Here is a 27,769-nt window from a genome sequence, read left to right as displayed (position 1 = left end):
TAGCATTCTCATAATGACCATTTATAGTCTTTGCTTTCCCAGAGACAGATGAACACTTTCTACCTAGCAACAATGTACAGTAGGCCAGTAGGCTGGTCCATATGGGGCTAGACATGCCGCAGAGAAGGGCTACTCATGCGCACAATGAGCAATAATGTCATACCGTGATAAGCTCTTTACAGAATCAGACAGCGCACAGGACTGTCCTACTAAACTACTGCAACACAGTGTGGCACTGAGAAGGAACACATTGGCAATCATGATGCTCTAATATACCCACTGTGCTGACACACAACACATCTGAATAATGGCACATACCTTATTTAGCCACTGTAAAGATACAAACACTTATCTCCTCCATTGTTTCAATAAAGCACATATGAAAAAATACACAGGGAGGACATCTTTTTAAACAGTACAGAGTCATTCTGCATTTTTATTATCAGCAAAAACAAACCACACACCACATTACATTTTAAAAACAAGAACGCTTATTGTGGATGTACAGAAAAACAAAACTGCAGCTGAAAAACTGAATATTTTAGTCTTAATAAAAGGTATAAAAAGGAAAGTGTTTATTTCATGAAATAAAAACCTTTGGGCCAACAAAATGTTCCCCCTCCACATGCCACTTTAAAAATACATGCAAACGTAAAGCTCTCTAGTATGGACACTTTCAAAATACTCTCCACATGAAATCCCATAAATTATAAAATATCAACCTATTGCCCCTGAACTGTTTCTTGACAGAGAAAATCCTACGGAGTACCTCGACATGAAGCCTGAATGCATCTCAGTTGCCTATAATGGCTTCCTCCTGAACTTTTCCTTCCAGTCCACTGATCCAGAAAACACATGATCTTTTTTCAACAAATCAAATGTGTGGTGACACCCATCCAACCCAGTTTAGTTTGAGGAAAGGAGATGCAAAGAGGACGCCACTTCAGACTGTTTGCATTCCATCAACAATGATGGACACATTTCTCATGGACACATTTCTCTGGCATCGATCGACAGTGAAAACGCCTTTATACAACCTGGGAAGAACATCAAAAACAGCACCATTTTTTTTTTTTTTAATTTCCTGGATTCTCTCCAACGTGACAGCCACGTTGTTTCAACACAAAAGTTCTACAAAGTCATACATGGTAGCTAAGTCAAAAAAGTATTTTTTGCTTGATTATAAGTTCATAATATCTATACTCTTTATCAATGTTTTTCTCTGTTGTTTAGCATGCAAGACGGGTGCTTTGCAAGTGTTATGTTAAAATCAAACATTGCCCTGCTTTTGTCTTTGGCAGCTGAGGGTTTATCACATGGCAGGTTTAGGTCCTGCTCCATTCCGGCTGGTTCACAAATGAATGCTCGGAAATGAAACTGGGCCCAACCTCATAACAGAGTCATGATTGTACCACAGCTTACAGGTTTTTGAGTGTGTTGGTGCGCAACAATAAATAACTAAATCCACCTCTTAAACCTGGGATTCTGCAATTACAATATATATTTTCTGCAACCTGGAAAAGTTAGACTTTTAAACAGCTTAAAGTTCTGCACCAACCTGAAGATGCTTAAAAAACTTAAACAATCTCTGTGGAAATGCCATGTCACACTAATGCCTCCATGACGTATGACATTTAGGATGTAATACTCCCAGTTTTGGCACACCTTCCCTTACAGGACCTGACAGGTTTAAGTGTCGAAGTTTCAAGTGGTCCTCAGGTTATGACTCAATCTTATTTGCCTTTAGGTTGTCAGTAGTTAAGGTTCAGTGCTGAGAAATAGGTGGACTGATCCTGAATGTCCTTAAAGGCAACATCAACCACTATTAGAGAGGCAAGTTAGCAGAGTTAAGTGAACCAGGGTGTGAGAAACAACTGCAATGTTTGGGCTTTGTGCTTGAATCTAAACCACCAACTGATATGTATTCTGGTGAAATAGCTGGAGGAACAGCAATGAACAACATGATAAGTGAAAGGCTGCCAATCATACAGGTTTTGTAGTCTCATACAGAGAACTACAACACCCATCATGCCTTGCTGTAGTGAAAAGTGTTCTAGAACGGTGGGTAAATGGCAAAAAATCTTCACTCTATTTTAGCCTGTTTTGCTAAAAATGTCCCTACTCTTTCCAGAGTTTACACATCACAAAAGGACAGAACTGATGTATTAACACGCTCTGTGCTTTGAAATTAACTTAAAATAAAACTACAGAGCTCCTTTACTGTACATATGCAAGCGCTGACAGAGTAAGGATAATGAGGTTGACTTGAAAGCAGGACAAAAACAAAAACCGTTGAGGACCACATTTCAATCACATGAACAATAAATGGCAACGTACAGTACTTTAAAAAAAAAGTAACAGCAAAACACTTCAGTAAAAAAGAAAATAAAAATCATGAAGCACTGTGTTTACATAGTGCTACAGCTAATTTCACACCTACTGCAGTACAAACATGTTTTTACCACCTCCCTTTTTTGAGATTTATTGGTGTTTTAGTCTGTATGGCTGTTGGGATTATAGCATCGGCTTGAAAAGTTTTAATATGGCTCTGAAATGTGGAATTAGGTGGTTTTCATGTTAATGCAGTTCTGGCACGTTCAAGGGTTTGACCTTATTGTGTCTGTATGCTATTTAAACATATCGGCTGTGTCGTGATTTTGCTTGCGTACCTTTCAACAATCAAATATTATAATACACCTTGTTATTCTATGTGAGTGTGAAATAGATGACTAGTGTTATATGCATGGATTTTATGGTGCATGTTTGCAGGTTGCAGAATAGTTACTAATGCTCTTATGTCTTGATAAGTTATTCCGTGTGATGAAAGTCCATGTTGAGTGGGTTAACTTGGTGGAGCTGGGATGACGTAGTTTATGGTTGATTGATGGTTGGCAAGGCAGCCATTATAGGCCCTTCTTGGTTGGTGCACTGAGTTTTCTCATTCCCCTTATCCTGCCCAGCAACTCACGGACAAAGTCCTATAAGGAGGAGAGAAAAAAATAGTTAGACAGCCCATACAGGGAAAACATATTTTATGTCTTTAATTATTTAAAAGGTTATCAAAAAAAGAAGGCTTTGCACACCAAAAACTGGTCTCTGTTCTAATCAGGCTTGCATTTTTCAGTGCTTCTTAAGTTAAGCTGCTTTCCTTCATCTATGTTGTCTGTACCCATAGTACAGATTATGAAATACTCCCACAAAAGAAGACCACAATTTAAATATTTAGATGTCTGCAATCAAGCCTAAATTTCTGTTTGATTTAGCATAGTACAGCAGCCAGAAGTGTCCTGCTGTTGTTTGTGCAATTGCTTGATTGGGATGTTATTGCCAGGATATCCTACATAACTGTAGAACAAAATAACATAAGTAATTGGCAAAAGATTAAGTTTTAAAAGAATTGTTCAACATTTTGGGAAATACACATATTCTTGCTGAGAGTTAGATGAGATTGATACCACTCTGGTATCACACTGTCTGCCCATTAAATTTGAAGATTCCAGGAAGTCACTGCGCCCAACCAAGAAATAGTCTGCCACAAAACCCCTCGTAAAACTGCAACTTGCTGTTTTTACACTTCAATTTTTGTATGGATTAAGCAAACAAGATAAAAGGTGGGAATTAATGAGGTGCTGGTAGGCAGATTTTGTTACGTTTGGACAAAGCCAGGCTAGCTGTTTCCAGTCCTCATGCTAAGCTAGGCTAACTGGCTGCTGGTTGTAGCTTCATATTTAGCGTACAGGCATGAGAATGGTATCTATCTTCGTGTCAAGAGAGTGAATGTGTATTTTAGAGCTGAGATTAACAATTATTTTCATTATCTATCAATCTGTCGATTATCTTCTTGATTAATCGATTAGTTGTTTGATGTTTAAAATGTCAGAAGATGGTGAAAATAACAGTTTCCAAGAACACAAGATGCAACCTCAAATATCTTGTTCTGTCCCGACCAAAACCCAAAGATACTCAGTTTGGTGTCATAGACGACTAAAGAAACCAGAAAATATTCATATTTAAGAAGGTGGAATGGCATTTTAGTATTTTTTCTTTAAAAAAAGACTCAAAATGATCAATTGATTATCAATAGTTGGCGATTAACATTCTGTCGATTGACTAATCGATTAATCGACTAATGGCATGACATGTAATGCAACATTACAAAATGTGATTGTTGGCTTTTCATTCGCTGTGATTGACAATCCACTGAATTATATGCTTCAGAGTTTATTCCAGTGCCACAGGGAATTGTGTGGGACAGAAGGAGCTCAGGATGATGAGCAAAGCTGACTTAAAAATATCTTAACTTGTACTTAATGCATAAAAAAAAACAATCTATTAAAGGGACTAAAAACCAACACTGAGCTACAAGCATAAAATACCAAATATGATGATATTACTATTTAAACACGCAGAAGAAATACAAGTTATTGTATTATGAGGAAAAACAAGTCAGTAAAGAAGGAGGACAAAGAGATTCTTTATCTTGGATTTAAGAAAGAGATTGTAGAGAGATCCACGACTGAGGAGAATATGCTGGAATATAATCACCCTCATTATTCCAGGGGTGACACTGCTCATGACCTAATTACTGACATCTATGCCTCCCCCTCCTCTCTCTCCTTCTTGCAGCCTTTATATATCCCTCTGCATCCCTCTCTTCCCATCTCTCTTACTTTTTTCCCTTTATCTCCTGTTCTGTCATTTCCCCAGCGTACTGTACCTTTTTCTCAGTGTACTAATTCTTTATTTCATCCTTCCTCCATCTCTGTCCCTGTCCCTCTTACTCTTCCTTAGTCACATTCACCTTCTCCCTTCATCATCTCTGTCTTTGACCAGTTTATCCTCAGCTGATGCCTCCCTTCTTTGTGGGATTGTGTTCAAAATGGCATCTGTGCTTCTCCATTCTCAGGGGATTACGATGTGTTTGTGTGTGTGTGTTTGTGTGTGTATATGTGTGTGTAGGTGTTACACGTATCAGCGGCTGTCAACCTGGCTGGACTTTACTCTAGCTCGAGCTACCAGTGACCTTGTAGTGGTTGTCATGGGCTGACCTAATGCCACACACTTAAACACACACGCACGGGTGACAGATGGGGAGTCCAGGCTGGACAGACTGGACAAGATTGCCACCCATAGAGGTAATGTGATTGGTCTGTACTACCTTTAATCACCAAAATGGCTTAACCCCACCTCAGCTGAACCCAAATATTTAACACCTCTTTGCACACATACACAAACACACCTACTGAACATACTCAGGTCTCTTCTCTTAACAAGTAAACAGATTTAGCGTATTTTGTTAACAGTGTCAAACAGTGTCCTTGTGTGTGTGTGTGTGTGTGTGTGTCTGTGTGTCCTCTGGTCCTTTTGGCTCTTGTGTTGTATTGAGGTCAGGAAAACAGTGACGTGTGTTTGTGTGTTTGCTACTTTCAGGGACGAATTTCAAACTTAAGACCAGTTAATTGGCATGTCCATTTGGGGACAAAAGTCATATCTACAACTGGTAAAAAATTGATTTTTGGGTCAGTGGTGAAGGTTAGGGTTTGGGTAAGTCTCCAGGAAATGAATGTAAGTCTATGTAATGTCCCCAATAGTGACCTAGTTGTGTGTGTGTGTGTGTGTGTGTGTGTCATCAGACATTAATTAACTGCAGACATACACATCTGGGCCATGATGCTTCAACATACAACGGGCTATACTCTGCAAATCGAACAGCGCATGTGAGGATCAATATGTCCATTTACTCACAAGCTGCTAGGTCATTGATATCGAGCATTTTACTGTATGTACACAATAGATGAAAGACACACTAAAAATACTCACCTCTGTTGGTTTGTAGCAGTCTATTAATGATTCCTGTGTTAGAGAAAGGAAAACAGGGAGAGTTGTTTGAGGGATTAGTCATGTTCACATCTTAAAAACACTACAGCTACTGGACTTATATTTTTTATTCAGTAGTTAATGTAAAATTCTTGATTCCTGGGTCTGTTTTGGAGGTTGTTGGTGTATGATTTTAATTCATGTGGATAACTGTCCATATGCAAATGACATATTGTCACTTTCAAGTATAGCTAAAATCGAACTAAATGTCTATAGGTTTTGGTGTCAGCAGGCAAAATCCAATAACCTGAGTAAGCAGCGATGCCAATTTCTGCATTGAAAGGAGACTCAGCAACCAGCATTGTGTCATTTTGTCTAGATAGTTAGTCTAGCCCTTAATACATTAATATTGCTTTCTTTACTTATGCATATAGACCCCCAGAAGATAAAAGTCTTGTATGTTGTGTGGTTGAGGTTGCCTTAAGTCATTCTGGAAAATGATGATATCACTGACTTAAGTATGTAGATGGAGGGAAGTCCGACAAATTGTAATCAATTATAAAATGAGTCTTGGTTTCACAGAGAATTACAGATTAGTGATATAAAGCACAACTCTTTCATCTCACCTTTAAATCTATAATAATCCATGTACAGTACAATACAGCGGGCTTAAAATAAACACATAGTCACAGGGGTATACCTGCAATTTGCTGGCTCTCTCGTCGTCACTGTTGACTTCCAGCAGGTCGTCGATGTCTATCTCCACCTCCGGCATCTCCTCCTCCTGGAACACAAAGACATTCTTGGTTAGCAGCTGGCTGTGACAGAGGCATGTCAGGAAAACAAGGACATGCAAACCAGCAAGACCAGAGGAGCTCAACAGGAAATTAAAATGAAAAACTCATCTAAGAGAACATAATTTGTAGTGGAATCATCATTACTGTCATGTTGTAACATCCTTTTTTTCAGACACCAACCAGAACCAACCCCAACTACACAATTGTCTCACTTTCACATTCTCTTCAACTTCATTTCACCTCTCAGCACGAATCCAAGTCTGTATTCAAAACACAGTTTCCACGTCTCTGCTCTTCAAACTCGAAGTCAGAATATACAGTATATTTGCCTATGAGGAACAGACATCATATGGAAATGTCATTGCCATGCCACGCTGCCGGGGCTGGGCCGCTTAGTGGCTCGGTGGTTAGAGGCTGTATTCTGCTCAACGCCACTTCAAAGGTCCTGTGTTCCCCTGCTTCATTTTATTTCACCACAAGGCTTGTGCAGAGGACGCATGCAAGGAGGACCAACCCTTCCCTCCCAGCGACCACATGATGTATCTTCTAACTCTCCCTTCTAGAAATTAAAGCCAAAGTAACCACATACAAGTGAGCTTACTTGTCCAAAAGCTGAACTGCTCACTAACAACGTACTGGATGATTACAGCAAAATGGACTCTACTGCTGCTATACCATCCCAGTATCTCTAGAGAATTATATCAATATTGGATGATTCCATACCATATTATTTATGTCCAGTGCCCTTGCAGGAAGAAGTGTGCCCTTTATATAGCGAGGTGGAAAGTAAGGTTGTTGAGGTCACCTTCTCCTAACATCCATGCAGGAAACCGCAGTTCACATCCCATCTCAGACCTTTATTAATCATAACCACAATCTTTTCCCTAATCTTTCCATAGCTGCCATGTGTAGATAAAAAACTTGGGACCCAGGGTTGGCTATGGATTGGCATCTCGGTTTACTTAATTTCAAATTCAATATCCTCTATAGACTAACCTCTAACATTTACCATCAGCACAGTCAGGTTCTATGATTGAACCATGTCCAAGCTCCATTAAACAACTTTTGCTTTGCGATATTCAGTCACTTTCAGTACATTGTTTTGGCAATTTGGTTGAATCACAATGGCTGTCACTAATGGCTCATAGCAAACGATGGTCAGCTGTTTCCAAGAGATAAATTCACACAAGCTGACGGTACGCTAACTGTCAAGAACCAAAAAGCCAAAATGACTGGCTGATGATAGGCCAAATGTTTAATGCTGTCAGTTTGTTTGAAAATTTCTCCTTAGTGACCAAAAATGGCTTCATTCAGCTTTAAATTAGTTCGAATTTTCTTGTATATTACTTGTCAACTATCTAAAATAGACAGTCTTCAATAAAACTCTGTAGTGTCACATATATGAAGGCTAATGGCATTTATGTATGACCTATTTCAGATTTAGCACTCACGATTGTTCTTAAATAACAATACCTATTGTAGAACATGACAATAACATAGTTCCTTTTACTCAGGATGCAAAAATACTGAAACTGTTTCCAGTTTTAAATCATGCCGTGTGCGTGTTTATGTGTGTGTTTGAGTCTCCCAATGGACTCCTGTATGCTTTAGCCGAGAGCGTGCACTGGTATTCAGACATGGGAACAGCGGGGATGGAAGGACGATTTGATTTTAGCTCTCAGCATTAAAGCTCAGTCACTGTGATTTCACTTTTTGTGTGGGCAGGTTGATGTGCACAGAATGGAATTAGCTCCCAATTATACCTTTGAAATTACAATACCAAATGTAAAGTATGTTGCAAATGGCAAATGTAGTACATTATGTGCTCAATGTTTGACAGCATGAATACACATTAATTACTTTACTGAGTGCAACTGGAGGTTTTTATATTAATCATTAACTGTGAAGATGAATACAAAACAGCAAGAATGTGCATGTTTCACTGAAGCAATAAACAAGGACAGTTTTGATTCCTCATCATCTGAAAACATCAAATTTATTGTTTACAGTCAAAAATTCCACTTGACATCAGTGACACTCATACCTTTCTTTGACATATCTCATCTGTAAGTGCTCACACACACTTGACACTCCTACACACACACGGCCCCATCTTCATCCTTATTCCTGAGCCGTTAAGAGGCATTAACACAACCAGCATTTTAAGCATCTCAGTCTCTCCACAGACAGGCGTCCCCTTTGACCTCTCTCATGGAAATATTGCTCTGCTTCTTAGTGAAAGGGTCTCGCTTTGAAATACCCCTCGTTAAGGAAACAGAAAGAAAGGCAGACGGGCGAGGGAATGTAGTGGAACATATCAAAGGTTGTCATTTATTAGTATAGGAGTGTGTGCGCAATGGAACTCGAGGACTGGGGTTATATTCAAATGCAAACATCAAAGGAGAGATGAGCTAATTCAAACAGAAGAGAGGAGGGATAAATGGACATATAGACAGAGAGAAAATGATAAACAGCATGCTGTAACCATTTAAAACTCTCATACTAGTAGACTGTTTTATTTTCACGTCAATATGGTCCTTTATAGGGCCCTAAAAAGCCAAAAACCAAACTACAGTGACTGCACTTCGACTAGGCTAGCTGGTGAGATAGTCTTAGCTAAAGCTAATTTACCAACTTTTTCTTACAAGTTTCATGTAATTGAAAAATCAATTTTGGTGCTCCAACATTTTAGTAATTGAGTTTGCTATACCACATAAATAAAGCACTAGCAAAATCTAATCATAATGAAGAAAAAAAGCAACACCAGGCAGTTAGCTAAAAGGTAACCTGACTTAACAGTTGCTACCCTCTCTACATTGCCTCTGACTCTAGTGGAATTCATTTGATGTGTTTAAGCTAACGCTAAGGCACAAATTAAATGTATTATATTATAGAATCATTGAATAATAGCTCATTAGTTGAAATGGACAAAACAACGATTGAACAAGAACACATTTCGTTTGTAGATACCTTATTTTCCCTGCTCCCTAATCATAGAATGCATGTAGTTTATTAGGCGACATTTTATTAGGTTTTATGTAAAGATAGTTTGACTAACTTCAAACTTCAAACCCTTTTGTCTTAACTTGTAGTTCCTGCTTTCTGCATTTGAGAAAATTCCACACCTCTTGGGTAGCTAGTTAAAAAAAACAAAAAATACTTTATGGTCAAGCAATAAATGCCTCAATACAATTGGCATACACTAGTTGGTTGAGCAAGTTTCATGCCCTTAGGACAGATGAAACCCATTAAAAGATCCAAACCAGAATTTCAAGAACGAATCATGAAGACAGCTGCACCTTCCTGAAAGGTCAACTGTTTACAAGTGACAGCAGCTATCTGCAAGTTGTGAGATGTGAGCAGAATACAGAGATCGTGGCCCCGGTTATGACAGCCAAAAACAAGAAATGAGATGTTTAAAAAAAAAAAAAAAAGACTGAATGGTTGCATACAGTGGTCTGCTGCATGCAGAGTTAAGCTGTACCCTAATAATAGAGATGAATAAGTGAATTAGAATGAGTAGCAGAGAAGTGAAGGCCTGTCAGTAGAGTGAATTTAACACACTGACCTACTTCTGAAGGGGGTTGAGGGGAAAGGACAATGCTATCTATCTATCTATCTATCTATCTATCTATCTATCTATCTATCATCTATCTATCTATCGTAAGGTAGTTATTACTCAGTCTGGTTGCCTATGCGTTTGTTTGTGTGTTTGTCCCTGACTCTTCCACTTGTCATCAGGCAGATCACCCTCTGTCACAATAATTGGTGATGACTAGGGCAAGCATGGCATGTGTGTGGAGCATGACTACAAGCTATTGCAGACGACGTGAAAATCTTCACACACACACACACACACACACATAAGTTTGCGCTGCTGTCTTTGTAGGACATTGTATTGACTTAACCATAACCAATTCATGCCTAACCCTAACCTTAACCTAACCTGAATTCACACTTTATCCCTAATGTTAATTAGGACCTCAGAAATTACGCTTTGCCTCATTAGGACCAGGCTTTGGTCCCCATAAGGACTACTGGTCCTGACAAGGTCGTTAAATTAATACCGGAAAAAGTCCCAAAGAGGTAACAAAAATGCACACGTACACACACACACACACACAGAGAAATGCTCACCATGCTTTGTGTCTCAGTGGTGCTTGTGAGAAAGCACCTAAGTGTGTTAAATATACTGCATGCAAGGACAAGAATGGAAACACACTTACGCTCACACAATCATCATCCAGATAAACTGAAGTTGTTGTTGTCCTACTGGTGATCTAGAGCCTAAAATAGTTGATGTCACACCCACTACCCTGGGGAAAATTATTTTCCAGCTTGCCAGCAGTGGAGGGTGACAAAATGACAGCGCACAGTGCTGATTTTGTAGGACAGTAGATAGAGGCACAGGATGAAAACATTCACACAAATTATACAGAGGCTCATCCTGAATAGACATATTTTTATATGAGATATATGTAAGTATATGAACTCAAGCAGAGCAAACAACACCAACAGAAACCAGACAGAAATAAAGAAACAGCCTTATTATGCCTGGCAGCATTCAGGTGTGCAAAAAAACTACAAGGAGACAGCTACATACAAATGCTACCTGTGTTTGTAAGTATATTACATTCACACAAAACGCAACAAAAATATATATATGTATATACTTAAAAATTCCAGCATGCAGATTAAAAAATCACTAATTTTTTGAGTGTGGTGTTGAGCGACACTTTTGGCCCACAATGACAGAAATTATGAGGCTATACACAGGTAGAAAAAAGTGAAAAATGTGTGGTGTGATGGCAACCAGTTCAAAAAACAAGAAATTAAGAAACAAATTATTCGTGCTTGATGTTAGAGCAGTTTTCTAAGATGAAATTTGGATCTATCTGTGCATGCCTTGTAATAATTTGCATCATCTTAGAAAAAACTGCGATTTCTTGTGTACTATAGTACATTGGTGTGGTCTACAATTGTACGGAATTGAGACACAGTAAGAATTTTTGTGTGTCCGTGTGTATTTGAGAAATATAGAGGCAGTATTTGTTGCAGATTGAGGCAAATTTGTGCATATGCAGAAGAAAGATGTAGTGATAAAAACAGGCAAAGAGAGTTAGTGTGCATCTAAAGTGTAAAGGATAGTGTGTGTGATTGAAAGATAACAAGGAACAAAGTGTTTATGTAATGAAGGCAACTTTGTGTAGACTATGTGTCAGAGCCAGCAAGCAAAAGAGAGTCTAAAAGAGAAACGGAGAGTGAGAAAGCCAGCCAGTGTGTTTGCTGTGTGCAGATAAAGTGTGTGCATGTGTGTCAGACTTGTTTTCACCGACAGCTAAGCAGCCGGCAGCGTTTTCAGTCTGGTTTGACTGTGATGAGGTGAATCAAAGCTAATGTAAGCGGCCTGACCCCGTGACTCACCACAAACTCTATTCAGACTCTATTCAAACACTCAACATGAACAAAGAGTCAAACTCCTTGTCACCAGGAATCACTTCACTCAGCCAAGTGATTCATGATTATTCCTATTCATAGCCTACTTATATGAACTTGAACTACCAGTTGTACTGAACAGTGGCAAAGACTTTCGGAAGAGATAATTGCTAAAGGATTTTTTTTACCCCACAAACGGGTAGCTCCTGGTCTGAAAAGTGAGGCCAATGCAGAAGTACCTTAAACCTGGATTCTTTCCAGCAGGGGTTGACTCCAGTGGTTGCAAAATAAGTCTGACTGTATGGAAGACTATGAGAAAATGACCCCACTTGATGTATTACCTCAGTCAACAGTTTCCTAATGAGTTTACGGTCTAAATCACTAATCTTCTTCAATACAGCATGATGTTCATTTTGTAAATTGTGGTCCCATTTAGAGTAAAATAGACGATAAAATAGCATGTCTTTAGGATGAGGCTACCTTGTGATTGACAAGTTGTTACCACGGTGACAACACTAACTATGTAACGTAACCATGTTGATACCCCAAATTCACAGCTTATAGGCATAGCTGCCACTATTTCACAGTGTGTTTTCAGTTCATTTTGGTTGCCTAAAATAGTCTTATTCAGCGTTTGGTTGTACTAAAAGACCCTCTATGGAGTCAGCTGTTCAGTTTTTCCAGTAAGTACATTTTGTTTTCATGGTTTTAAGCCAGTTTTTTGCTAACAAAAATTAGCATTAGCATTATCACAGTTGACCATGGATTGTAAATGCACCATGCTAACCAGTGTTATCCAAGCTAGAAGTGAGCACTAGGGTCAGATCCACCCTTGCATCCAAATCCGGTCACTCCTGGCTCCAAAAATCAAATATGCCAACAGTCAAATCCAAGATGGCGATGGTCAAACTCAAGATGGCGACGGTCAAATCGCCAAACTCGAGGCTTCAAAACGGCAGTCCAAAAACCAGTGGGTGACGTCACGGTAACTACGTCCATATTTTTTTACAGTCTATGTATAGAATGATAATTATGTTAGGTAAAAGTTTATTATATTATATATTATATTATCTAAAAAAAAGCTTTATTTCAGGTATACCACAGCAGCTCACATTCTACTGTTCAGATAATGGCTGGGTTGCTAGTGGTTAATTCAGGCTACAAATAATACTACAGTTGTTTCACCCTGGAAATACAGTTTGAGAAAGTGAAATATTCAATGGAAGGCAGATAAAAAGTTATATTGTAAACTTTTGCACTGACTTTTGTTCTTTGTGGCTATAGAGAGCCGAGGTGCTGTTAGGCTGTTCACTGGCTGACACAAAGCTTTCTCTCATTTAGCATTTCTTTCACCTGCCTTCTTGTAAAAGTTAAACATGTTCCTTGGCTTTACTGTTCATATTCTAATATAAATGGTACACAACGGTATTTGCTATTAAAATCTGAAATGTTTGTTATTGTAACACAGTTAAACATTTATGATTTTTTTAGCATACAAAAAACTACAATTCCCATGAAGATTTACAAGCCAGGTACTTGCATCATAGTAACTTGATGTCATTCATATGTATAATATCCACAAACACTTTCTTTGAATGTCACTTTTTTTTAATAGCTGTGACGTCTGCTGTGTAAAAATGTCTAGCCATGACCCTTTGACTCACCCATGTACACGCTGCTTCTACCACGGATTTCTAGGACTTATGGGACAGGGTGTTTTTTAAATTGTTGAGGTAGTTCAATAGAAATACTGGTAACACATTACTTTACAGGTCTCTTTCGGAGTCACAGGTATTTAATGATTAATTTTTAGGACATTTGACAGAAAGTGTGGTGCAATTTGGTATACATTATAGGAAAAAACAGAAAAAAGTGTTAGGGTGGTTTAGTTGTTAAGTGCCCACTCATTATATACCCACTCATTATATTGGGCTTCATATGTAGCTGTTAATTTGCATTGATTCTAATATATAATAATATATATATTATAAATTTGACTCGATATATTAGCATATTAGGAAGTTTCTTATAGAGTTTTAAAGAAACAATCTAAAATGCTAATATGTAGTTTGACACACAAATCTACATACTGAAAACTACGTAATTTCTCTAATTTTTGCAAATTAACAACTTCGTATGAGCCCAAATATAATGAGTTTGTACGTACAAACTAAACCAATTTAACAAAAATCAATTTCCAGGAAATAACTATAAAGTTATAGAACCTGTAAAATAGACTGTTACCAAAATGTTTAATAAACAACATTTGATTTGAATGCCATCTAACTAGACGTTTGGAGTGAATCGTGATGTCATTTTGAGTAAGTTTATGTTCCAGGGCTTATTTGCATTATTACAAATGTCAATGTTAATCGGAATTAGGTTTTCTTACTTGGGGTTCAACTCGAGAAGTAAGAAAACCTCATTCAATATAAACATCACCAGCTCAACAGAGGTTAGTACATGGGCGAGTTGAGTGGCCACGGCTAGTTTAGACATGTTTTGGATGGAATGGTGTAGACGGTTTTTAGACAGCAAAGACTACAACTTTATAATTTAAAAAAAAAAAATCACAAGAGTGTAACTTACAATGGCATAAGTACCTATACTGCCATGCTGTTAAAAATAGGTTTTAACTTCTAATAGCAAGCGCTGCAGTGGATGCTGATTTGTCTTATTAAACCTCAGGAACACTGTTCATTTTTCAGAAAGACAGATGAAAGAAATTGTAAACGAGAGACTGAATTTGGTGAGAAGCTTGTGGAAGTATGAAATATGAAGAGACTGTACACTGAAATGAAAAATCATTCTATTGATTATTCTAGCCTTAAAGCATCAACTGCAGCCCAGGCAGTTGAGTAAGTAGGGTACTGGCAAAAAAGATTTTGTCTGGAGGATCATGGCTGCTGTCAGGTACAAATGCTGGAAATGGAGGCTTAGAAATCAATACCGCTGTCTATCAGTTGTAATTTTTCCTCTGGTCATTTTTGGAGAATGTGTGTGTTATAGAGAGAGAGAGAGCTAAACAGTGTAGTTATGTTCCAGTGGTGCACAGATTACAGGAACATTCAGTCTCTGTCCGTAATGCTATATTGAAGCACAGTCTCAGTAATACACACAAAATGTTGCCGACAGTGACAGATCCCCCACAAAGCATAGATAAAATTGAGCATAGACACACACACACACACACACACACACACACACACACACACACACACACACACACACACACACACACTGTATATAATCTGATTTGGTTTCAAAGAGAAGATACCTGGTGAATCAGATAATAACACCCACTCCTCTCTAATTGCAACTCTGCATGCAAGTGATAAAAAAATATAGGAGTGAATTGGCAGAGAGGACAGGAAGGAAGTAATGAGAGTTCTAATAGTAAGAGGATATGTAAATGTTCTAGCAGATGATACTGTAAACAAGGAAAAGTCATTAAAGAGACAAACACAAAAGAGGAAAAATAAAAGAAATAGGATATATTTTATGAGATGTAGGCTTATACAATGAAATAATGGGATGTTTGCTAAACTAGAGGTGGATATGACAGTAACAAAAAGGTAAATAGGCTGCATAAAGGAAGTGAATAGAAAATAATAAGAGGTATGTACAAGAGCAGTGATTAGAATACCTATGTGGAGGAAGTAAGATACAGGGAGATGGGGAGCGCACAGATAAGTGGGTCACAGTGATGATGAGGCATGAGAGGAAGGAAGAGGAGGATTGTGCAACAGAGAAAAACCTCATAGCTCAGCTTTCTTCCTCTCGCTGCACTGCCATGCTGTGTCACATCAAAGCGAGTAGGAGCTCGAGGTGGGGTGAACTCATCTTTAGAGACCGAAAGAGATGAGGGGAAGAGAGAAACTACTGCACAAAAACGAATATAGGGTGAGGATGGGGCGAGAAAAGCAGCTGAGAAGCCGAGAGGATCAAGGTGAACTAGAGGACAAAGAGTACATGAGAGAAGGAAGTCAAATGATCAAATAGAGACAGAAATGGCTGGGGTTCCCATGAAGTTTAGTAAAGTATGGTTAGGCATGGAAGTGGAATGGTAGGAAGGAGTGTTTATACCACCTCTCTCCTTTCCATCCCTCCCTCCTCCCTCCCCAATCTCCGAGCACCTCCCTCTTGCCCCTCCAGCAATGCAGTTTAGTGAAACCATACAGAACAGATGATGTGACTTCACTGGATAAAGTTAGCTGCTGCAGCAAAAGCTCTTTCCCACGCTGATTCAGCTGTACTCCAGAGGACATTGTATATCAGAGAAAAAGAGGGTTGGAAAGAGGAATTGATCCTCAAAGGAGAATTTCATTTAAAAATAACTGCATGCTGAGTTATTTCGAAGCTCTTTGTGATGTAAATGTCTTAATCATTCATACACTCCTCATTGTGATAGTTGCTTCTTTGTGATGTGCTTGTGGCAGGGCAGGAAGCCCAAATGTCATTGACATTCACAACTAATGTCTAACCATACTGTCACAGTCTGTCATAGGTAAATAAGACCCAAAATACAAAAACTCCTAGTCTTGAGGCTCTTCACCCTTTATCTTGATAATAGAGGTCACCTTTCCTGGGGTAAAGACATGGTCTCAGATTGCAGATCATCTTGGACACTGCTGGAAACTGCTTCAGAATAAAGTGACAATCAGGACCTAATATAACTAGAATGATGGCATCATCTGCAAACAGTAGAAATGCTACAATACTGTCACTAAACTGGAGACTCTCCCACCCTTCAGATCTTGCATCTTGTAAATAGTAGAAGTATCACAAGACAAGCGTGCCACACCCATGTGTTTTTTAATTGCAGTTTTTCTTCACAATATGCTGATCTGGACTCTCTTAGCAGCATCTCATATCCAATATGTCCTCCTAATTAAAAGAAAAAATATGTTGTTCACCGGTGCCAGCTTATCATTGGCCAGAACAGTAGCTCCACTGATTTCTCAGTAGTCTTAATTTTGTCTGTTACTCTGCACCATAGTTTGTAACTACCTCTGCAACGATGCATATGGGAGTTTTCTGATCTGATGACATCATTTATCAGTGACTTACAAAAACCTTTACAGAAATAAAAGCATTTCATGATCTGACACTGCTATTGTTGAGGTTTGGTTACATTTAGAAACCATAGTAATTTGGTTAGGATTAAGGGATGATCATGGTTTGTGTTAAAATGACTATTTAAATAAGGGCAGAGAATGATTATGGTCATGGTTAAAAGGAACCAACATTGACTGTTGGAAAAGGGAAACAAACACCAGTCTCCCATTTCTCTTATGGCTATATAACAACATCACACTATTTCCTCCTTTACTCCTGTCAGACAACAATCATAATTCCTATGGCCACTAGAGGTATTTGTCACTTGAACTTAAAAATATGTTATTTTAGGGTATTTACTGAAACAACTTATGCTGTCTTTCTCTTATATTCTCATATTCACATTGAACAATTCTTCTCAGAGTCTGTAGGATATAACAGCTTACAGGAGCAACTGCAACAGCACATCCTCATTCTGTTAAAATCCTGATTTAAAGCTCAGAGTAAGTATTGTTGTGGATTCAACCATGAAAATGCTGGCATCTGTCTTGTGACTCTATTTCACAGTTTTGTGGTTCAGGGGTGCATTATTCATTTTACTGTATTTACCAGGCAGACAGTTCCTCCCTGAGGCTAATGTATTGACAGCTGGGGCCCATGTGGACCTTTGCCCTCAGAGCAAAGCAACGCTTCCAGCCAAACTGGACTGAAACAATCAATAGCACCAAGGTCACTTGTAGTCAGCCAGCCTAACAACTAGTGAATCAAGACATTAGTGGATTTATTTAAATTCAGAGGCAATTAGAAACACCTTTGTTGTGAAGACGTACAGTAGACGTACACAGATGTCTACCAAGAATAATCTATTTTTTTTACCCATTTAAGTTTCCTTAATCATAGGATCCATTACTGCCAAATGTGCACAGCCATTCAGTATGCAAAAGTAGACATGCAGGTTAATTACACACCCACATGAACACACCCGACTAACTTTGAAAATCAAAACAATAATCTGCTCTCTCTCCCTCACTCTCCTTCTCTCTCAGACACGTGTGAATGACGACAGTGTTTTGCATCTTTTTCGCGGTGCCAACCATAGAGAGTGAGTCAGTGTTTGTACACAGCCAGTTTATAAACTGTCGGCCTGCTGACAATGAAACCAGTGATTAACCGGATCATCTTGGGATGGGAGGAGATGTCATAGGAAGACAAGAAGATCAGTGTGCGAGTGTAAAAAGTCAACATCTCTTCCTTTCACTGTTTCAATGCCTCGCCATTTCTGCGACTCTGGTTGCGCATGACGGAGTTGGTTCTCCCCTTTTACCATTAAGCTTTGCAGCTGAAAGCCCATATGACACAAGTTTGAAGACTACACTAATTTGGTGAATAAAAATGAAAATTTGGAACACAAATGTAAACAGCTGGCAACAAATTAAAACTAACAAAATGGAAAGCATGCTACGCAACTGACTGCCAATTTAACTTGCCGTTTTAAGACCATTTCCTTGTACCACTGTCTCTTAGGATGTAAGGGCTATAATTCAAGTTAATAACCTGCAGATGTTTTGTTCTTTTGCTATCTTCTTCTCTTTTTTTGTTCTACCCATCTTTTATTTTCTCTTCTATGCGTCAGGCAGATAGGATGTGTCTCCCCGGGGTTGACAAAAACATTTAAAACCACCAGGACAGTATTACATTATCACAGCTAAGCCCCTAAATGCAGCATACAGGGTTAATTGAGTGGGATACCACAAAGGATGGGGAGGAAAGGGAACAGGCGGTTGACAGCGAGAACAAAAAATAAGACTGAAACCTGCTTGAACCATTTAATTTCAACATTTTATCATCATTGATTTTGTTTTCTGAGGATTACTTTCTTTCCATATTCCAATTTGATTGCTGGTCTGTCACAATTTAATTGGATTTTGCTGATTTTTGGGCTAATTATACATTTCTGTGGTGACATTCTTGTGGAGGTTAACACATTATTAATGTAGCAATTAAACCTTTTCGGTCACACAAGCACATGTGATTAACAGTGTCAACTACCGTTAAAATGGCTAATCTGCAAGTATGCGAAAGCAAGCAGAATAATTGCTGGAGGGAAAAATCACAGAGGAAGAGAGGCGGAGGAGGATGAGAATCAGGTAGGTGGGTGTCCCGATGGATCAACAGTCTGCAAGAGAGGAGGAAAAGTGTAGAGATGACAAAAAGAGGAACAAATGCATTGTCACCTTTGCCCTTGCTTTTGCTTTTTGAGATAGATATCTGATACCTTTCTGCTGCATGTGTGTGCTTATAACTGTTTCAACAGCTGGTGGCCATTTGCTTGCTAAAAGGCCTCCTTGTCAACACCTCTGATTTGTGTAGCAGCAGATGCGTGTGTCTGCAGGTGCTATATGAAACATGTCAACACGTGCTTGTACACACAAACACATCTATTCTTGTCTGAGCAATTGAATTGGTGGATGGATGAATGTCTTCCTTTTTGAGAGCAGAAAACAAACACGATAATGACCTTCCCCACCAGATCCATAACCACATCAGGGTCACTCACTAAAACAAACACCCAATTGACTGGCTAAATCTCCCAATGGGTGGATCTGTCATAATCGAGTTTATAAGGCTTGCATGTATTTCTCTATCTCTTTCTCTCTTTTAGTCCCGCATTTTCTCACATATTCTCTCACTACACTATTACAGTCTTTACAGTTTCCTCTTTTTGTACAATTCTGCAGATTTCAAAACTCATTAGGTTGGTGTAACATGGACCCAAAGCTGTAACTGAGAGCAACCATTTTCATACTAATGAGGTAATCAAGCTTAGCCCACTTCCTGTCATCAGTCAGAGTGAGACATGTTCAATTGATCACTGAGGTGAATCACACCCCTCAACTGTCAGCAGTGATGGATGCACATTAGAAAAGATAATGAAGACACTCTACACATACCTACAGCATAACAGTAACCTGGATTGTAAAATAACATCTACTTTGTAAGTTCAGTGTATCCAGTAACCTTAATGGTAACATAATGCCCCTTTGACTCTGTTTATCCTGGGCTCATAAGGTCCAGCATGCTATTCCAAAACCTATTGAACGCTGCTAATGACTTGGCTTCAATTGCACTGTTTACTCCTCCTCTGCTACCACAGGAGGTTCACATGATACACTGTCATTCTCCTTCCCAGCAAGAACAACATGAAAGGCGAGCAAGGGGAAATGTTATTGACAAGGTCACAGGAGAAGCAGGGGGAGAAAGAGGAGGAAGAGGAGGAGGAGGAGGTATACAAGAGAAAATAATGAATAATGAGAGAATGAGATGACAGAAGATGTTCATTTTTTCCACCTAGAAGTCAGTGTTGATGATATGGGGGATAGAAAAACAGCACTCCACAACACACACACACACGAATAGAGCTGCATTATCAATTAATCTACCAATTGTTTTCTAGATTAATCGGTTAATCGTTTGTTCTACAAAACATCTGAAAACAATGAAAAATATCTGTAACAGTTTCCTAAAATCCAAGGTGGCATCCTCAAATTGCCTGGTTTGTTAGAGCAACAGTCCAAAACCCAAAGATATTCAATTTACTATCACATAAGACCAAGAAAAGCAGCAAATCCTAACAAATGACTGGCTAGAACTGGGGAATGTTTGACATTTTTGCTTTAAAAATTGTTGAAACAATTAATAGATTATTAAAACAGATGCCAGTTACTTTTCTGTCGATCGACTGATGGTTGCGGCTCTACGCGCAAACATCACCTTGAGACAGGCCCTTCTACACAAAACAGTGTGGAAGTCAAACAACCCCCCACTGTGATGATGGTTATCCAGAGAGAAAGAGAGCAGCAGACAACAGGAGTGAGCATTATCCATGATTATCTATGAAAAGATGCTCCATCTCCTACTTCCCCTTGCTCCATTTGGTCCAAATATGTACTATTGACCTGTTTGTGTGTGTGCTTGTCTTTCAATGGAGTACACGCACTCATGCTCATCCATTAATGGAAAGTACCCCCCACCGCTCGGCACCCCATATCTGCCATAGAACAGTGGAATATCTTCAAACCCAAAAAAAGCATGTACAGCCTCATACAAACATCCACACACTCCCATAGACACAGACATAAACACACACACACACACGGCCTGAAGGCAGAGTGCTGTATGCCGGCAGTGTCTGTGCTTGTACTCATGAATACGCTTCATTGAGTGGGGCTCTATTGACGCTGAGCCATTAAAAGTAGGACATCACGGAGTTTCTCTCCCCTTATTCTGCAGCATGCACCCCGACAACACGGTAACTGCAGAGTATGTGAGCCTACAACAGATTTACCAGCCTATCAATCTCTCTCACTCACTCACACACACACACACACACACACACACACACACACACACACACACACACAGTAAAGGCCTGGGCTGTCCCTATCTTTTCATAAACAGCCATCATTGATTGTGTTGAAGAGCTCTCAGACAGACAGACAGATTCATCACTATGCTGATACATTCTGCCTTTTTCTATCACCTAGACTTGACTTCATCGTTAAAGTACACTCCAGTCCAGTCCAGACTAGTTGCTCACAGTTGGCTCCTGAGAGAGAGAGACAAAGAGAGAGAGAGAGAGTGGGTGGGGTGGTGAAAAAGGTGTGTAAAGGAAGGAGAAATGAGAATTATGCTGCAGCTGATTTTACATTCAAGTAATCCCATATGAAGAGTTGAATTTGAAAGTTTTGAATGTAAAATGGACAATTTGATCTTCTAAAAAGACAGAAAGTTGACAAGACATCCTTTCAAAATGAGGACCAGAAGCATAAAAGATTTTACTTTCCTTGTGGATTTCAACTTCAATGTGAAATCAAGAATAGAGCTGAAACAATTAGTGGATAAATCAATTAGTCAACAGGAAATTAATCAGGGACTATTTTGATAATTAATTCATTATTTAAGTATTTTTCAATTTGATTACATCACCTTGGGAATTAGACCCAAACTAATTACAGATGAATTGAGTAAATAATCACCAGCTTAATCAATAGTGAAAATAATTGTATGTTGCAGAACTAATCAAGATATCAGTGATGCCTTGTAGAATTTGTTTTTATTTATTTATTATTACTTTAAGTTTTAATAGGTGGATAGAAGCAGCAATGGCTTTGTCTGGCACCAACACAGCAGAAAACAACAAGTAGTGAAGAAGATACTGTAGTCCTCACCTTCACTGCATTAAAAGAGCAGTGCTGGGAGCACTTGGGTACCTTGGCTTTATCTCGTTGTTTCTCACTCTCTTTAAGTCACCCCTCCTCTCTGCTTTCCTCTTTTTCTGCTCTTTCTCCGCTCTGTCCTTTGAACAGCGAAATGAACGGAGGCAACATCTCCCAAGAGAGCAGAGGGGAATCCATCTCTGACAAAACTCACCTTCTGCTATCCTATAGGCCTAGTCCAGAGTGAGAGAACCAGAAACCAATGTTGGACCAAACCATTTTAACGAAAGGCAAAGAGAAAAAAATAGTGTTGCAATAAAGATTTGTGATTTCTTTTAATAATAAAATGTCTTGTTTGTTTTGAGGTTAAAGAAATAGTTTGACATTTTGGGACTGGGAATATGTGCTAATTCATTTTCTTGACAAGAATTAGATGAGAAGAGCGATACCACTGTCATCTCAGTCAGGAGATAGTTAGCTTAGCTTAGCATAAAGACTGGAAAAAGGGGAAACAGTTTGCCCACAATTGCCTTCCAACACCTCTAAAACTCACTAATTAGCTTTTTATATCTCATTGGTTTAATCTGTACATAAAAATGAAGTTTCTAAGAAATATTGCAGCATTTACCTTTGTTGTTGTCGTTTTTGCACATTGGTTTTTGTATGGATGAAATAAACAATTACTGAGCATTAGGGGTTCTGGTGCAGAGCCTATGAATAGAGCCAGGCTAACTGTTTTTCCCTGTTTTCAGGCTCTATGCAAAGCTAAGGTTACCATCTCCTGGCTCCAGCTTTATATTTAGTATGAGTCTTTTAATCTAACTCTTGGCAAGAACGCTAACAAGCTTATTTCCCATAATGTTGAACTTTAAGTAGATGATTTCTGTGTAGGGAATAAGATTTTGAGTAACGCATTAGCTGATGGCGATGCGTTACACTAAAATGGTAACATATCAGATACAGCATTACTATGGTAATCACTGCATGGTGTCATGTAATGCATGTATTTTTTTTGAACAGCCCATTGTTGCCAATGTACTTTTGATGGCAATGTTGTCTTTATTGCAAGTTTTCTCACTTTAACTATGAAAAAATAGTTTTTCCTATCTGTTGACCTGAGAATCCTTCAATTCTTTTCTTGTTCTGGGTTTTTAAACCTACACACTTGAGACATTTGTTCTGGACACAAGAAAATATAACAGAAATTCACACAATGAAATCCAATTTTGTCTGCGTTAACCCCTTTTTTCACTGAATTACTGTCAACATCAGCACACAACCACCCCCCACACAAACACACACGTCTCTGATGATGATGTTCTCTAGTATCAGGTTTTCTTATGAAACCGATCCAGAGGCTGACCTTTAAGCCAGACCAGCACCACCAAATCAGCAGTCTCTCACTCTCTCTTCACACAGAGTCAAACACATACACACAAAGATACACACCTCTTTCTAACTCATATGTCTGAACATGGAGGTGTTAACAGGCATGATGGCAGTGTGACTTCCTGTTTACAGCCATGTGACCAAACACCATCAGTATTGTCCACCTGCTCAAACACTGTCATCGCCTATCTATTCATGGATGAGCAGTGTTATGCAGGGAACATAAGCCTTAACAATGCACCAAAGTGACAACGTGTCAGAATAATGATATACTGGTTTCATTACCTGCTGTCCTCTAAAAAGGCTGAAATCCTGCCACCTTCCATGTCTTTCTACCACACTGTGCTTATTCCAGCAGCCAGTATGGTATCAGACTGGAAACAATGCAAAAGAGCCAGGGGATTTTAATGTGATATTATCCCATTTGCTGTGTGAAAGACATAATATGAGGAGGTATCATTCTGCTGGGAATATCTATACTGAAATCTGGGCTGCAGAGTCCCCATCATTAAATTGAAGTCAAGACAAAAGGGACGTTTGCAGAAAAGAGAGTTCAGTTTTATTTAACACTAATCTACGAAAAGATTGATAGTGAAACTATAAATAGAAATGATTTCTGGTCATCTAAAAATCACAAAAGGGAATGCATCCTGTGATTTACAACAGATGGGTTTTTGACTATTCATCCAAATATCCATTTGCACTACGCAAATCACAGGTGAAGCCTCACAGTAAAACATCCACTGGAAGAGAAAGGCAAATGCTGCATGACTGAGACAAGCCTGCCTGAAATCAACACTTGGCCGGTGTACTGCAGCCCTCATCGAAACATCAAATAGATCAGTCGATCCGTGTGGAGGCATCATACGACTTGTAGATCAAGCACACCTGCTGACGACAGACTGACATGCAGCCAAGAGCTCAGCTGGCTTTGAAATGTAAACTCAAGACGGGTTATACAGCCCCTTTTCAACTTGACTGAGAACCACAGCAGGACTATAAAGTGAAGGAGGAGGCTTGCAAACAAGGTTGACAGTCATGGAAAAAAAACAAACAAACACACCAACTACGCATTAGATGGCTCTAAAAAGATTCACTTTTGGTAATGTTTTAATAGATGGAAGCAGTTTTGGACTATGTGGAAGCACTGTGCACATGTGCAGGCACTCGCAGTTTGAACAGTCTATTTGCCTTCAGTATGGGGGAAAATATTTGCATTGCAATGCTCTGTCAGCAGTGAGACAACATGAGACACACGATAATGCTTTAATGTTGATATTCAGCGTCATGTTGAGATCTGTGCATTTGTTTCCCTTCTGCAAATGTGCATACACTGCAATCAATGTTTTATTATAGTCAGAGATGTTGCATAAATGGATAACCCCATGCACACTAACTATTTGTACCTCCAGGCACACACACACACACACACACACACACATATATATATCTATATAAAACACATCCCCACTGTGTAGTCTGGCAGGTTCATGTGCATGCATGTGTGAATGCACGCTCGCACTGCCTGTCTCATCTCTGATTGGCTGAGTTGACAGACATACTGTATGTGTGTAATGTGCATGTGTGCATATGTGTGTTCGTGCAGACCCTCTACTGTAAGGAAAGGGGTCAGCGTCAGAAAAGGCGATTGGCTGGTGAGGAGAGTCACAGCATCAGCACATCCTTAACCCACTGCCCTTCTTTCCTCTTCTCCATCCCCTCCCCCCACTCGGCTCTGGCAGCATACTGTGTGTGGCAGCGGGCACACACACACACACACACACACACACACACTCACAGACACACACACCTCCTATAGGATCTCTCGCTTAGACCCGCACGCACACAGACCCCCATGGCGCTCCCCCTCCTCTTTCAATGTTAAAAAATGCGACTTGTAGACGTGAGAGCGCAAAATAATTAGGCTGTCAATACAGTCTGGCAACAGATCCTCCCACGAAAGGTGAAAAGGGCTTAAAAGGTCAGAAATTTGCCACAGAGAGGCGACGCAGGAATTCATTCCAACACACAGCGTGATAACTGAACTGGCTATCATGAGCTCTTGTGTGTTAACATGCCGTTTGATCTCAAGGACCACTCGATTTAGAACTGTCAGGTATAGCGAATAAAAAGAAAAAAAACGTTTCAGAATGCTGTGTTTCGATCAAATTAAATACAATCGGGATATGGCACATTCCGCGGCGATTGGTGCGTAAAAGGCGCAACCGTGCGGTTTCTCTCGCACTAACCTTCTCCCCTTGTTGACCCAGTCATCCTCCTCTCCCCGTCTACGGCAGAGAGAAGGGGAGAGGAGACAGTCGAAGAAGTCTTCGGCAGTTCAGCAAACAGCCAAATTATTAAACCACACAGCTTTAAGGCAACGCAGAGAGGCTCCGGCTATCCTCGCCTCAGCCATGAGCCTGTCTGCAGCAGATTGGCTGTCACTGTTGCAGAGGACAAAGAGACACCGACACTGGATGTGGGGGTCCAGCACGGTAAATGTGGGTGCATTATCCTGACGCCTTTGCGATGACTTTAGAGCATCTGAAATCCCAGATTCGTAGAGCTCAGCTGTAGCTGCTTCACATGACGAAACAGTGGGGGAATCACCTGCCATTAGATAAGATTTTGAAGGTGCACTAACCGTGTGCGAGTTAAGATTTATTCCACTCACCTCACAGTCATACAATTCGCTGAGCTGCTCAATGATCCACTCCTCCAGCACGAGTCTTTTCCGCAGCTCTTTCCTGTCGTACTTGACCGTCACTTTGCCCTGTTTCTTCTGTACCGGGTCGTCCCCGGTGATGGGGCCGGACCCCACGCAGCCCACCCCGGGCGCTGCCTGGAAGAAGACGCGGCTGCCGGCGGTTGGCAGGGGAGCACTAGTCTCGGTGCTGGCGGCCGACATTGCGGGATGTGAGGGTCTTGTATTGAAAGAAATATGTGAATGAGTGGGGACTGTGGTGCTGAGAGGGGACTGCGAGCTGCTCAGCAGACGGGAGAATGGTGAGGAGCTTTTAAACAGCTGCTATTTAAAGCGCAGCGCCGTAGACAGCCGAGTAGGCGGAGCGAACACTGCAAGAAATGAGCATCTTTGGCGTTTCTCGTGTTAAAAATGGGAAAATCTCTTTTCACCACCACCAGATGGTATTAAATCACTTATTTCAACACTAATTTACACGGGCAGCAACGACTGAAAAAATAGAAAAATGGTAGAAACGACCATTCCATAATAGCTAAAGAAAGAATGATTTTAATTGAAAACACTTGAAAGATGTCACTAGCAGGTTTCAAGGTTTAGAAATAGGCAATATATATTTCTTAGGTGAGATAGGTAGTTAAATTACTTGTGGGGATTTTTTGCAGTGTGCCAGCCAAATTCCCTCAATGGTGCTTGCCTGTGCGCCAGCGCGCACTAGATGCTGGAAAGCTTCAACAGAGGGTCTTTCCCAATCCTAGCCACGCTCTTCTGCCACCTGGTGTCATTATTTTTTATTGAACTTAATAGCCTACATCAACTGAGCATTTATGTCCTCTTGTGTGATGCATAGATAACAAAGACGCCTGAAACTGGATCACCAACGTGTTTTAAGATGCTGAGCACAATTCTGAATCCAAACATTTCAGACATGCATGGGAAGGGTCTGTTGCGCCATCTGGTGGTCATATGCATGAATCATTTTTCAATTACATGAGAAACTAATCAGCATACAGTAAGCCTAATCATGTGGATTATTATCCTGTGAGGTAATGATGCCATTTGATATAGCCTTTCTGATCGCCCTACATTCATGTTGAATAATCCAAGGTAAATGATGTATCCAAAAGTTCCACTTTGCACACCTGATCCTACATGGGTCACATTACTCAGTTTCTGCAAAGGTAATAGCCAAATAAGTGGAGAATGTCATGTACAGTAAGTATACAGCAAATCTCTATAGAGTAAAATTTAATCTGACCGAATGAATGTGAACCTTAGACTCATGTAACAACTGAGGGCTCCCTGGAATAAGTGAAATATTAATTTTATTCTGTATTATGCCACTTTGTAACACT

The 27,769-nt window shown here is 39.7% G+C and overlaps 1 protein-coding gene across 1 annotated transcript; it reads right to left on the bottom strand.

Annotated features, from left to right (window-relative positions):
- Positions 1–469: 469 nt before the first annotated feature.
- Positions 470–26,771, bottom strand: ppp1r14c (protein phosphatase 1, regulatory (inhibitor) subunit 14C). The gene is made up of 4 exons (XM_042390768.1): positions 26,388–26,771; positions 6,518–6,601; positions 5,821–5,853; positions 470–2,978 (listed from the first exon to the last, which is right to left on the bottom strand). Exons 1-4 carry the CDS (start codon positions 26,619–26,621, stop codon positions 2,904–2,906), a joined length of 426 nt encoding a protein of 141 aa, XP_042246702.1. The 5' UTR covers positions 26,622–26,771; the 3' UTR covers positions 470–2,903.
- Positions 26,772–27,769: the final 998 nt, after the last annotated feature.

Source organism: Thunnus maccoyii, chromosome 17, assembly GCF_910596095.1.
Source record: "Thunnus maccoyii chromosome 17, fThuMac1.1, whole genome shotgun sequence".
Taxonomy (NCBI): Eukaryota; Metazoa; Chordata; class Actinopteri; order Scombriformes; family Scombridae; genus Thunnus; species Thunnus maccoyii.
Note: the sequence above shows the minus strand (reverse complement) of the source record. Positions and strands in the feature narration are given on the sequence as shown.

Coding starts and splice junctions, on each gene's coding strand:
- ppp1r14c (XM_042390768.1), bottom strand. CDS start 26,621: ATGTCGGCCGCCAGCACCGAGACTAGTGCTCCCCTGCCAACCGCCGGC. Junction 5,854..6,517: donor AGAGAGCCAGCAAATTGCAG/GTATACCCCTGT, acceptor TCTCTAACACAG/GAATCATTAATAGACTGCTA. Junction 2,979..5,820: donor ACTGCTACAAACCAACAGAG/GTGAGTATTTTT, acceptor TCCTCCTTATAG/GACTTTGTCCGTGAGTTGCT.